Source organism: Schistocerca piceifrons, chromosome 11 (assembly GCF_021461385.2).
Source record: "Schistocerca piceifrons isolate TAMUIC-IGC-003096 chromosome 11, iqSchPice1.1, whole genome shotgun sequence".
NCBI lineage: Eukaryota > Metazoa > Arthropoda > Insecta > Orthoptera > Acrididae > Schistocerca > Schistocerca piceifrons.
The window spans coordinates 165,537,121-165,551,751 of NC_060148.1; the positions used below are offsets into that span (position 1 = coordinate 165,537,121).

At 37.3% G+C, this 14,631-nt stretch overlaps 1 protein-coding gene across 2 annotated transcripts in view; it reads left to right on the plus strand.

The window, feature by feature from the left end:
• Positions 1-222: 222 nt before the first annotated feature.
• Positions 223-14,631, plus strand: part of LOC124719907 — a 66,301-nt gene continuing 51,892 nt past the window's right edge. Inside the window, exons 1-2 of one of the 2 annotated variants that reach the window (XM_047245094.1) lie at positions 223-367; positions 14,196-14,285. In XM_047245094.1, coding sequence (XP_047101050.1) covers positions 14,214-14,285 — 72 coding nt within the window. In that variant the 5' untranslated portion in view covers positions 223-367; positions 14,196-14,213. Of the gene's footprint in view, positions 368-14,072; positions 14,286-14,631 lie in introns of those variants that run through there. The other variant, XM_047245093.1, reaches the window with a different exon arrangement.

Consider the following 14,631-nt stretch of genomic DNA (forward strand, 5'->3'; position numbering starts at 1 on the left):
ACGTGTTTGGGGGGTCACTTCAGTAGCTCTACAAGCATTTCTACACGTCCGTGCACCATTACCTTTTTTCCTAAAATTTTCTTTCGATCCTGTAGAATTACGAATACTACCGTCATTTTATTCAACCAATCAGCTCATAGGACTTGACTCTCATCACAGAGGTGGCCGCCATTTTGTAAAAGCCAAGGAAATTAAGGAAGTTGTGAGTCGAACCGTATTGATAGAAGTTAGCAGTCGACAACTCCGGAAAGAGCGCGAAGTTGCGAATATTCTCCTGTTGTGATTTGCGTCGACAACTTGGGAAAGAGTGCGAAGCTGCGAATATTCGCCTTGTGATTTCCGGTAAATCTTCGCTAATACTCCAGAGGTAATAAATGAAGAGGAAAAGTTTATGTGATGTTAGTGTTGTTTACTATTTCAAAACCAGAAGTAATGTATGACTCTATAGTAATACCCATATAGTTATAGTTACCTATGGAAAAAAAAGACCGTTTTGGCTTGATCAGCGGCGTTTCCACTTAACGGCGGTGATCTATTCAGCTCTCGTGTTGCTATTCTCCCTGCAAGCGTGCACATTAAAGAGTGTAATTGTGAATAAACAACTACTATAAATGTATCTGTGTGTGAGAGTTTCGGAAGGTAGTGCGAGTTTTCCTGTTTATGTAAGTTGGAACAAACAATGGCTGTGAATTGAAGTCCATTCAAGTGATAAGGCTTGAATAACTCCCCGGGTGTTTGGCTTTGAAACCCTCTTCTCTATAAATGTGTGTTGTGGGGGACGCACTGATTACAACACTTGCCCGACGCCTATAGCTTAAGGTTGAAAGTTGGTAATTTGGTTGAGGGGTGGCGAATATGAATGCCAAATAAAGGTTATATTAATAGAATGACGTATAACGTACCCTAACGTTTACATTCGAAACATTCTTAAACACACTCTTCGTCATAAAAACTGAAACTGAAAGGTAAATTCAGGAAACTTACAGTACATGCTGGACACACGCCAGACGAGTATTTTGTTGCCTATTACGTAGATATATCGTTAACAAACCACGAAAAATGCTAGTAGTTCCCCTCTGTTTCCACACAAAGAAATTAAGCTTAATGAGAAGCTCAGTCAGGCTGGTACTAGATATGTTAAAATATTACAAGATTCTTATAAAAGCACAGTGAAAAATGTTAGTATATTGCATCAGAATATCAGGGGATTAAAAAAAAGTAGGTGAGCTTCTTGTTTGTTTAGAAGATTTAGAAACAGAGGGTGGAATACATGTACTGTTTCTCCCTGAACATCATATAGTCACAGATATGGGAAAGGTAAATGTAAGAGGAAAACTTTTGGCACATGTAAGATGAGACACTATGGAGAGAGTAGTAGTTGCCATATATTTTAAAATTTATCATTGTGTGAAAAATTTCGAAACTCAAAGATTTCACATAGAGCAACATAAAGAGGCATGTGCATGTGAGCTTAAACTAAATAATGGTACTTTTGTAATTATAGCTGTGTATAGATTCTCATTGGGAAATTTTCAGCTATTTTTGATTTTCCCACTTGGGTGGTACAGGAAAGCAGCACACTGATAGCTAATGTTTTTGTTGATCAAGATAAATTTAATCAAATATAAAACTTTCCCTGTGAAGAATGGTCTGCCTGATCATGATGCACAGCTAGATACAATATGACATTGCTCCATATAGTAATGGAAACAGTACTCCAAAATAGTGCGTTCAGTTAACGATTAATCAGCTGCAAATTTTAGGGAATGCTTCAAACAGTTGGACTGGGATGAGGTGCACAGGGAACCTGATGCTAATGTAAAAACTGACCTATTTCATGATACCCTTGTGAGTGTATTTGGGAACAGTTTCCTTAAGAAAACAGTGAAACATCTAAAAAGCCAGGACTTTCTGAAGGGATAAAAATATGTAAACATAAAAGGAAAATGTATCTTACAGCTAGAAGGCATAATGATCCAGGAACAGTCAAACATTACAAAATACGTCTGCACTGTATTAAGAAAAGTTATAAATAATTCCAGAAGTATGCACATTATGTCTGAGATTATCACTTCTGATAATAAAATTGAAACGATTTGGAATATTGTTGAAGGGGAAGCAGGGCAATTTAGAACACAGGAAGACTGTATTTCTATCAAACTCAATGAAAAGAGTGTTAAGTCAGAAGTTGAAAATATTTTTAATAATCGTTTTTAAGTGTTTCAGGGAAAATAGGATCCAATTATTCATCAGAAAATGCAAGGCTGTGTGTGGAAGGGATAATGCCTGTGCAATTTGATAAAATTTGTCTTACTGAAATTAAGAAAATAAGGCACAGTCCGTGTCAGTTCGGGCAGACTAGGAAAAAATCTTACCTTTGTAGTCTGATATGCTATTGATTACAGCATATGTTAAAATGAAGGTCTTAAGTAAGGAACACCTACTTTTTGTTTTCTTCAAAAAAAAAGAAAAAAAATATCTGCTCTGTGATGTACCTCCAAAGATGACACTGCACATACCATTTTGAAGATGTAAATTTTGGAAATTTTTTTAAAATGCTGTATCACTGGAACAGTTCTAGGTTTTTTGAAAGATGATTGCTTTATGATTACAAAGAAATCCTTCATTTTGACTTATCTGTCAAAGTGCTTTTACTATAGCGTTCTGAACTTTTTCATAATTTATGGAATTTTTTTTTCAAAAATGCCAATCCATAAAATTGATTTTTTTCTGTTGATTAATACCATATAGTTCTACATACTTGGAAAAGGAGAGCTTCCACTTTTAGTTTGAACAGATTTTATAAACAATTGAAATGTTTGCCATACATAAAACCTGTTTTATTCCTACATTACCACATAACATGCTCACAAAAATCAAAACCTGGCCTTATTTAACAAAATTTTAGTTTTAAAAGATGAGTAAGAGACTCATTTTTCAAGCATTTTAAATGGCTCCAAAATGTAAGTGAAAGGTCCAAAGAATTAAAGGTTTGAATTCACACAACTTATGTGCGCTCTGTTTTGTACTGAAATTAGCCAGTCAATGAACTAAAAATGTGTTCCAATGCTTCAATATCTTCCTTTGATATAGAGTGATGCCTTCCTATTGAACCAATAGGAACTGGAACACTTACAATCTTCAAAACATTGTGAACAGGAAGTGATCACTGGTGGAATTGTTACTGTCTTTCAGCTGGTCCATATGGTAGTATAAAGGTCACAACAGTTTCGTTTAACTCATAACTGGTGTCTATAATCTGTGCAATCTACTAGTAAGTCATACATGCATGCCACAAACATTCCCCTTCTCAGATTGTGAATCTGAATATTATCCCGCTGTTTCTGAGGTGTTGGCCAAACGAATGAAATTTCTTCTTTCTTGCTCTTCAAAGTGCGTGTAATATAAGTTGGCCCATCACTGAGTCCAAAAATGTCTCTTCTGAATGCTTTCACAGTAAAATCCTCAGCATTCTGAATCACAGCTGTATTTGGTCTGGAAAGACTGTTTTGTAGCACGGTGCTTCAGCAGGCCCCCTACACCATCACTAGGCCCCTTCCCGTGACCAATAGCACTGTGTACCCAGTCAGTTGGGACAAGTGACTTAATTCAAACAGTTGGTAACGATTTTTAAAATGACGAGGAGCACCACAAGAAATAATGATGCCCCTGTTTGCTGTTGAAGAATTTTACGCATTGCTAGCAAGGCATGTGCTGAGTCATGTCTGTGTCATCACTTATAATTGCAATGTTTGTGGTCTTGTTTAGAAAATAAGTCGCTCCTCTAAATATTGAATCCTAGTCATTACTCCAATGATATCCTTTTCCTTTCTTGTGGGAGAATTACAGACCAGTTCTTAGGAAAATCACAGTGAAGCACTAAACATAGTTCTTCAGCCTGTACACACCCTTTCACCTCTGCAATGTGTTGTTGTTGTAATTTCTTCAGATGCTGGTGTGTTACTGCTTTCACTGACCATTTACCAAGTTCATCAATGAAACTATCAAAGGCAACAGTTTTCGTAATTAGTTTATTTTGGCCCCATGTTCCATATATAATTTCTGCAGTGTTATCTACTACATCTTCCAGACCAATTGTCTGTAAATTCATTCCTCCCTTGCCAGGGCAGTCACCACATTCTCGAAACAAACAAGTATCTCGCTTTGTCACAGACTACTAATAACTTCACACTCTCAACCGAGGTGTCATATGTCAAGTGCTCCAGTAAGTTCTTCAAAGATACTACACAAAGTTCAAAATTTGCACAGTACACACATAATCAGACATCTGTAGGTGGGTGTGGAACTACCCATTTAGGTTGTAGAGCATAAAATTTTGATCTTCCAATATGTGAAGTTGTACAGTTGCTTCTACAGGATGACCATAATAGGGGCCTGGTTCCCAAAGACTCTTTTTATAGATCTTACATTTCGTTATTTTTTTACCATGTACTTTGATACCAGGGGCGATTCTGGAAGTCGGTCAAGGGGGGGGAGGGGGGCTTAACAAAAGTCAAGTTAGGGTCCTCCATCGACAAATTGCTAAAATTTAGTGTTGCTTAGAGTAGTTTTTGGTAACTGTTTTGGAGTTACAGGTAAAAAATGCGTATTAATAAATAATGAGATGCCCATTTTAAGTTAAATGATATTCATAGGTTTAGATAGTAAATTTTACCACTCTTATTCTTTTGTTGAAATGTGTTTGAAATACATTGCAACCTATATTGCTACATAATTATATTAAAAAAATGGTTAATTCTGTTGGAGGAATATATTCGCTGATTTCTGAAGTTAATTTATCTAGTATAATATGATACTCCATTGGGGGGGGGGGGGGCGGCGGCGGCTATAGCCCCCATATCCCCTCCCCGCTCCCTGCCACCACCCTGTTTGATACTGATGGAATGTGGTTCAAATTTGTTTTCTTTGAAAATATCTCTGGAATGATACTTAAAACTTGCACCTTTTCACTGTAGGATGCACAACATTGAGCAGCTGAATTGATATTTGTGAAAAAGTCCTCTCAGGAGGTGCAAGAGTGCTTTGGTTAATTTTCTTCTGAAGATGGAAATTTCTACTTTGCATAGTGTGGTTAGTTTTGCTGTAGTGTATTCATCCATAGCTTTAGTAATTTCTCTGCACTTTCTTGATGCATAGAGCTTATGACTCGACTTCACTGACCACAATTTATCAGGACTGACACCTTCCTCTGTAGTTAACTGATTCAGGCTATTTAATTATTCCTGTATTGATGTAAAATCTGCATCATCTACACCATGGGAGGCTTCACCTTGTTCAGATACTATCATTGTTGTTATTCTGTCGAAACATTTGGAACGCATATAAGTCGTCACTGGAAACATCTTCACTTTGAAGTCTTCAAATGAGAACACTTATTCCCAACCTGAACAAAGTCTGTGTTTTTGTTTGTCTTATGTATCACTCTTTTATGGATATGCAAATATTCCACTTCAATCTCCTGTGGCCCCAGTCAGAAGACCTTTCAAACAGTCCTTTTCACAAAACACACTGCAAGTATGTCAACTGGCAAATTGCACTTGAAAACGCAGAACTCACTGGATGGTCCGATTTCTTAGAAGCCTCTTCAGTAAACAACTTAGCACTGAACAACTACAAAACAGAAACCTGCAATGAACAACCACAACAAAGAAACTGACAAACTACAACAAAGTGTAAGAAATAACTGCATAAAAGGCAATAGTAATAAACATTGTAACATAGAGATTAGCAAGAATTTGTGTCTTCGGTGAAGACATACATTGTCCTTGAAAGTAAACAAAAAAGAAATTATTATTATTATTTTTTTTTTAAATAAAACCTGTCCAACTTAGAAGTGGAAGCTCTTCTGAACAGAGAACATAGTACTACGTGGTACTAATCAACAGAGAAAAAATATAACTTTCCTGGATTGACATTTTTGAATAAAAAAAATTGTGTAAATTATAAAGAAAATTCAAAAGGTGACAATAAAAGAACTTTGACAGATATGTCCAAACGGATGATACCAATGTAATCATAAAGCAGTTGTCTTTCAAATAAAAAAACCTCTAACAAAATATCTAGAACTGGTACAGAGATACAATATTTTAAAAAAAAATTCCGTAATTCGCATCTTGAAAATGGTGTTTGCATTATCATCTTTGGAGGCCTGTACCTTGGGGCAGGAATTTTTTTGAAGAAAACAAAAAAATATGTTTCTTACTATCTCATGGATTTTAACATTTGCTAAATTCACTAACATTCAAGGCTATGAAGGGAGCCCCCCTGCCTGAAGTGATAGGGATTATGCCATTACAAATTTACTCAAAATGTGAAAGCTCACATGGAATTGGTGTTTCCAACAGAGTACTAAAAGCTTGTTCCCAACAGATGAGGAGGATTCTCAGCCACATATGCAGTAAACAACTGAAACAGGACATTTTTCCAGGTAGACTAAATATGCTATTGTTAAACCATTGCATAGAAAAGGGGGTAGGTCTGACGCTAACAACTACTGCCCTATCTCACTTCTAACAGTTTTATGCAAAATATTTGAAAAAGTAATGTATTCAAGAGTAGTACTGACAAAATGTCAGTTTGTTTTTCAGCAAGTATTTTCAACAGAATACGATGCATGGTATACACTTTCACTGATCAAATATTAAACACTGTGAATAACCAAACATCACCCATTGGTATATTTTGTGATCTCTCAGAGGCTTCTGACTGTGTGAGTTATGAAATTCTTCTAGATAAGCTTAAGTATTGTGGTGTGAGTGGGACAGTACACAGATGGTTTAATTCATATTTAACTGGAAGAATGCAGAAGGTTGAAATTAACAGTACATATAGTCTGCAAAAATCAGCAGAGTCGTCTAACTGGGGAGGAATCAAGAATGGTGTCCCACAGGCTCAGTCTTGAGTCCTTATTGTTCTTAATATGTATTAATGATTTGCCACACTATATGGATGAAAATGCCAAGCTAGTCTTTTTTGCTGACGATACTAGTAATCACATCCAACAGAGGAAATAATGTCTTTCAGAAAACTGTTAAGCTGTTCTCTGCAAGTGTGCACTCACTAAATTTTGAGCATATACAGTTGTGTGCAGTAAAGAGCTTGACACCATCGATAAATATAGACTTTCACTAGAAGTCTGTCGCTAAGGCAGAATATTCAAAGTTTCTGGGCTTGTGCATTGATGAGAAATTTAATTGGAAGAAACATGTTGATCTGCTGAAACAGTTAAGTTTAGCTACTTATGCTGTTAAGAGTTACTGCAAATTTTATTAATAAACTTATCAGTAAATTCGTCTACTGTGCTTATTTTCATTCTCTGCTTTTATATGGCATCATATTTTGGTGTAATTCATCATTAAGAGGAAAAAAACATTCATTGCACAAAAGCATGTAATCAGAATAATAGCTGGAGCCCACCCAAAATCACCTTGCAGACATTTATTTAAGGAACTCGGTATATTCACAGTACCATTGCAATACATATGTTACTTATGAAATTTGTTATTAATAACCCATCCCACTTCAAAAATAATTGCAAACACTAGAAGGAAAGATGATCTATTTTGGGTTAAATCTGACCTTGGCACAGAAAGGGGTGAATTATGCTGCCACAAATATCTTTGGCCTTTTGCCAAATAGTATTAAAAGTCTGATAGATAGCCTACCAACATTTAAAAAGAAATTCAAAGAATTTGTGGATGATAACTGCTTTTGCTCAATAGATGAATTTTTAGATATGAAGTAATAGCTGTAAAAATAAATAAATATTGTGTAATGAAAATTTAGTTTAAACTAACACATTTCACATCATTATGAATTGTCGTATTCGTGATCTCTGGAACAAGTATTAATGTAATGTAGTGTTACAAAGGTGTGTATGCATACATTGATATTTTTCATGAGGCTCATTTTGTCTCAAAGACTCATAGACCTTCCACTCCTTCAGCTTCAATTTTCCTGAAATTTGCTGTGCATGTAGACCTATCCTAGAAATGAGCCTGTGTAAAATTTTAAATCGTCACCTTAAGTATATGAGAAACAATGGCCTTTTATTTGGATCAATTTTTGACGAATGTGCATGAAAATGAACAGAAGTCAGTGTTTGAAGTTCTTTCATTACAAGACAAAAGCAAGTAGGAAACTCTTACTTTCAGGTCTTGGGTAACTTTCGGCTGTGAATTAGACAAATGCAATGTGGCAGAATTTAATGTATTTTGTAAGGTAGCATAATGCATGAAAATGATCCAAATAACCTGAAAAGAAAGTTGCACAGAAGTTTTTACTCCCTTTGGGGACAGATATCTAAGCAAGGAAACAATGCAAAGGAACTGAACTTGGCACATTTTTTGGCAAAGCCTGTGACATGATTCTGTTAGCATAGTCAATTACGAGGGCAGTTCAATAAGTAATGCAACACATTTTTTTCTGAAACAGGGGTTGTTTTATTCAGCATTGAAATACACCAGTTTATTCCCCAGTCTTTTAGCTACACAACACTATTTTTCAACGTAATCTCCATTCAATGCTACGGCCTTACGCCACCTTGAAATGAGGGCCTGTATGCCTGCACGGTACCATTCCACTGGTCGATGTCGGAGCCAACGTCGTACTGCATCAATAACTTCTTCATCATCCGCATAGTGCCTCCCACGGATTGCGTCCTTCATTGGGCCAAACATGTGGAAATCCGACGGTGCGAGATCGGGGCTGTAGGGTGCATGAGGAAGAACAGTCCACTGAAGTTTTGTGAGCTCCTCTCGGGTGCGAAGACTTGTGTGAGGTCTTGCGTTGTCATGAAGAAGGAGAAGTTCGTTCAGATTTTTGTGCCTACGAACACGCTGAAGTCGTTTCTTCAATTTCTGAAGAGTAGCACAATACACTTCAGAGTTGATCGTTTGACCATGGGGAAGGACATCGAACAGAATAACCCCTTCAGCGTCCCAGAAGACTGTAACCATGACTTTACCGGCTGAGGGTATGGCTTTAAACTTTTTCTTGGTAGGGGAGTGGGTGTGGCGCCACTCCATTGATTGCCGTTTTGTTTCAGGTTCGAAGTGATGAACCCATGTTTCATCGCCTGTAACAATCTTTGACAAGAAATTGTCACCCTCAGCCACATGACGAGCAAGCAATTCCGCACAGATGGTTCTCCTTTGCTCTTTATGGTGTTCGGTTAGACAACGAGGGACCCAGCGGGAACAAACCTTTGAATATGCCAACTGGTGAACAATTGTGACAGCACTACCAACAGAGATGCCAAGTTGAGCACTGAGTTGTTTGATGGTGATCCGTCGATCATCTCGAACGAGTGTGTTCGCACGCTCCGCCATTGCAGGAGTCACAGCTGTGCACGGCCGGCCCGCACGCGGGAGATCAGACAGTCTTGCTTGACCTTGCGGCGATGATGACACACGCTTTGCCCAACGACTCACCGTGCTTTTGTCCACTGCCAGATCACTGTAGACATTCTGCAAGCGCCTATGAATATCTGAGATGCCCTGGTTTTCCGCCAAAAGAAACTCGATCACTGCCCGTTGTTTGCAACGCACATCCGTTACAGACGCCATTTTAACAGCTCCGTACAGCGCTGCCACCTGTCGGAAGTCAATGAAACTATACGAGAAGAAGCGGGAATGTTTGAAAATATTCCACAAGAAATTTCCGGTTTTTTCAACCAAAATTGGCCGAGAAAAAAAATGTGTTGCATTACTTATTTGAACTGCCCTCGTATTTTCAATTGTACTCGGTCACAAACATGGTGTTGTATTTAAAATTACAATAAATGAGGCAAGTTCAGATGTAAATATTGGAAAAGGATCATTCCAGAAATTCCTTCCAGTACCATTGGAAAGAGCACAATTTTGTGCACTGGAAACATCCTATTGGATCTTGAAGTAAGCTCAGCAAAGGAACCAAATATGAGTTTCAACTTGAACAAAAGTCAGGTGTAATATGCTAAGATTGCAACACGGTACAGGTTGCTGAACCCACAACTTCAAGACAAGCAAGAATGGCAACTGGTAGATTAATACAGGTGTTCCAACTAGACCCGAAAAGCATAGAAATTTGATGACTGTCAGTTCAAAACAATTAGTTGAGTCAGTTTCTGTACCTATCCTGGTAATGGCCATGTATGGTTGCAAAAGCAAGAGGGGTGTGCTGTTGTTATCAAACATTGCTTATCCTGTTAAATATAGATTGTTGCGTTTGCTGGTTTCTTCGTCAAAGTTACAAAGCCTTAGTCGGGTTTTGTGCAGTGGTTCCCAAGCTTGTGCTTAAAATTACTGTTTCATGGAATTAAATTTTTCTTCAATACTGTTCGATATGGCTTCTGTAAAATTATACTGACATCCTGTTCTAGTTGGTGGAAATGCTGCATTACTCATGATAAAGTGCTGTTCAGGAATCCAACATTTATCTTATCTTTCAGGCCAATAGAATGAGCTTGCTGGGCCAAAAGGTGCACGAATTTGACCAGAGACTTTTTTACTTGTTCTTCATTATCAACTTCACATATGCTACCAATCTACTAGCTATTGTCATAGATGCAGGCAGTGTATTGGCCATGAATAAGGCTGACACGAAAGCCACATTGGAGTCAGTTGGCTGATAAACTGAAGCCACAAAAGAAGTTGTATCACTTGAAACGTGGCTAACTTGAATGTGGTTCAAATCCGTTGGCAAAAAACATTTTATCCAAAGTGTGGCCATTTGCAAATTGTTCTTCTTGTAGCTTTCTTTTGTCTTCTATTTCTTGGCTTGTAACAGAAATGAACTTGATTCCTTGTACTTGTTGGTCACAAAATTTGAATAAATCTTCTGGCGTTAAAATTTGATCATCTGTAGTTTGTTGCAGTCCTGCTGAGGCTGCTAAGCATTTAGCAATTAACAATTCCACCAGTTCAATCACACAACTTTTAATGTGGCTTGTGGGGGGGGGGGGGGGGAAAAAAAAAAAAAAAAAAAAAAAAAAAAAAAAAAAAAAAAAAAAAAATTTGCGTTCAACAGTTATAGCATGGTCCTTTTCATGGTAGCACAGGCTGATAAAATTTTTATAATTCTTGTTTTGAGCAGTGGAACCATCACTGAAATAGTGAATGTGTACTACTTCATTTCAATTTGTTGATCAATTTGGCCAGAAATGTATGGGTGGTTATGTCTGAGACAATTGCTGATACGTTGTACTACTTCAGCTTTATAGTATACAACGAACTGATGCAGTGTTCCTTGACTGTTGTTCCAGTGATACCCAGCATCATGTATGATGAAAGAATAATTTTCTGCAAAATGCATTAGAATAACTAATCCACCGAGCTTAAAATTTTGTTTGATTTTCTTCAAGTGACAAGTCTGGTGTTTTGCAATGTCTCGATGACTAGAAAGCTTTGGCAATCGAATTTTCACTAGGTTCGTCAATAGACAGCTGCTTTGTCTCCAGTGCGTCACAACCAGTATGGGTCCATTGTTTGAATTGTTGCAATTTTAAAAGCTTCTGTTAAATATTTTTGTAATTCTGTTCTTCCTGGGCAGTTTTCACATTGCTGGAGCATGTAATCCTTCAAACCTAAACTGCAGACAATCTTGGCAGGAAGGACTTTGCAGTCAGTGTCAATAGGGCTCATGTTAAACATTAGATTCACATTTTGATGGATTGTGCAAACGCATACTGAATGTATTCCAGCTGCTCCAGCGGTAATGCTCCATTTTGGTTGTAACTCCCTAAATTTAGAAAACCGAGTTTCTAGCTCTGTGTTTTCTTTTAAGTATTGAAAGAACAACTTTTCCAAATGTACAACCAATAGGAATTTCTGTTTTTGTTCCATTAGGAGTTGCAATTGAGACAAAATACCTCTTTCCTGGACAATATGTATATAAAAATCATAAATGAATTCCATAATATCAGATTAAACTATTGCCCAATGGCTTCGTAGAGGATTGTCTTTAGAAGAAAATTGTATAGTTCACGGTTAGTTGTAAATTGGCATCAGTTTGCCAACCACAAATGATGCTCAATTTGACACTGTGCATTTGACAAGCTGTAGCATCTTGCAATGATTTTTGTTGCAGTACAACCTAACTTTTCATCCCTTTGCTGAATCCTCTCTTAAGGTACAACAAGACATTTCTAATGGAGAAAAGTGTGCTGTTTCCAGTGTTGATGGAAAGAACAACTTCTGAAGTGACCCTTTTGCACAATATTTGCACCTGAACTTGGCTCACTTTATGCAGTTTTATGTTTGGCATCACATTTCTAATCGAGTATGATCAACAATAAGTACTTAGGCAGGAAAATGTACCAATAGAGTCCTGCCCCAGATACGGTTAAGATATTGTCAAGTTGTTGTAGTTTTGTGTTTTTTCTCTAGAGATATCCGACTTCGGAGAAGGCTAAAAAATATAACATCTTTTTTGATACTTTTTTTGGGATACTTTAATGCATTATACTGGTTCACAAAGTGTTTTACACACTGCCCCACTGTATTTTTACGATTCAGGGCCAAAGGTTGTATAGAATCTGAAAACGAGCTTCCTAGTTGCTGTTCCCACATATTAAGGAAGGTTCAAACATTGAGGTTCGCTTGCTTTCACTGGACTCTCATTAAGGAGCTTCTCAAATATGGGACCACATTTTCCAATGTATCGGTTATAATGAGATCAGTTTTTCCACGAGTTCATTTCTACAGCATATCTGTACCCGTGATAAATTTGAACAAAATCAGAAATATAAGAATGGGGAAACTTTTGAAAAATGTGATCACTCGGGATGGAATGACCCATAAACAACAGTGGTTAGTAAATACGGTATAGTTACATAGAGATACGCAAAAAGTGTGAGTCCAGAGAAAGCTTAAAGATGCCCCTCTTTTTTTTTCCTAGATTAAAAATACTAACTGGTGTCTATAGTTTTGAACACGACGTAACTGAAAAGTCAGAATAATGGCAAATCAATAAATACATATTGTAACAGAAAATGAACTGGTTTGGCATGCATTTATTAACTGCCTATCTGTTTCCAGAATGAGTTTTCACTGTACAGCCTTGTGTGCACTCGTTTGAAACTTCCAGCAATTTAAAACTGTGCTTCAGATGTGGACTCGAACCTGGGACCTTTGCCTTTTGAGGGCAAGTGTCCTGGTGACTGAGCTACCAGAGTGCTGCTCTTGACTTGCGCTTGGAAGGTAGAGCAGAGATATATCAGGGGTGAAACTGTGAGGGTGGATCGTGACTCGTGCTCAGATGACTCGGTCGGTAGAGTGCTCTCCACTTCCTAGTCTGCAGTTCTGCTCCAGTGCACAGGTTTGATATGCTAGGAAGTACACCTGTCAGTTGTTGCAAAGTGCTAGAAGTGCACTGTTGTCTGATGTTTTTCCTAGCTATCTGGGTAAAGACAACAACGTAGCATCTGACATTTTAGTTACAGTAGCTGTAGCAGTTGTGATGAAATGATACCAGTATACTGCATAATGTTGATAGGTGAAAGTATCATACTGCTGCAATAAGTAAGCACATTAAATTGTTTGGGAAGAGCGCAGATGATGAGTTTGCCTGAGAGTTGGCAGTAGTGATTATATGCCATGGACAGAGTACTAAATAACGTTGTGTGACTCTAAAGGGTGGTTTAAGTGAAGCGTGTCAAGTTAAGAAGAAGAGCTTTTTAGGTTTTTACATAATTTAATAATAAAATACTGCCGATATTGTCATTTGATAAATTCTGAACTCCTTGAATTATACTGTAGTTAATTCAGAAGGTAGGTGTATTTAATACTAGTGTCAAATTTGAGGCATAAAGTGAACAGCAATTTAACATTCCTGTTTTAAAACTTTGATTACATTGTTTTCTTCTGTGTCCAACTCTACATTTGACTTGATGATGTATGTACCACACTCGTACCTGTGGAATTGATGGAATTAAATGTTTTAGGTAAAATGTTGCCAGCATGTTTAGTGCAACATGAGTAGTGATCCTCATCAGTAATTGTTTGTTTCTACCACTTAATGCTCTACATAAGGAAAGGAAATATTATATCTGTGTAACAAGTCCGCTACAGGTGTTGAATTTTATTCCAGTTAACTAGCTATGATTAAGGTTAGACTGGAGGCAGTGACTTTGAGATGTATATCATTGACAAATAAAGCTGAATACTGCTATGTCAATCCATTTCTTTACTTTGCAGGCATCTGTATCTGCTGTTATGGAAAGGGAAACAACAGTTTCTGTGAAACTGGAGGCAAAAGATGAGGTGCTTATGGTACCAAGGACAATGGTAAGTTGCTCTCAAATCCAGTTATGCAAAAGAACATCAACAATAAAATTTATTCATCATCTGAGCTTTTTGTGCAGTGATACTGCCAAGTCCAAATGGGTATATAGTACACAGTGTGTAGGTGATATATGTAACGTGGAAAAGCATTTAATCTAGTTACGTAGAAAAATGAAAATCTTAAATTGTTATGGATATATCACACACACACACACACACACACACACACACACACACACACAGTTTTACTGACAAAATTGTTATTGATTTTTGCCAAGTTCACTTCAACAGGTTACTGCCCGGAACAATGAAATCAGAGATGTAACATTGTTTATGTGAAAGTATGTCA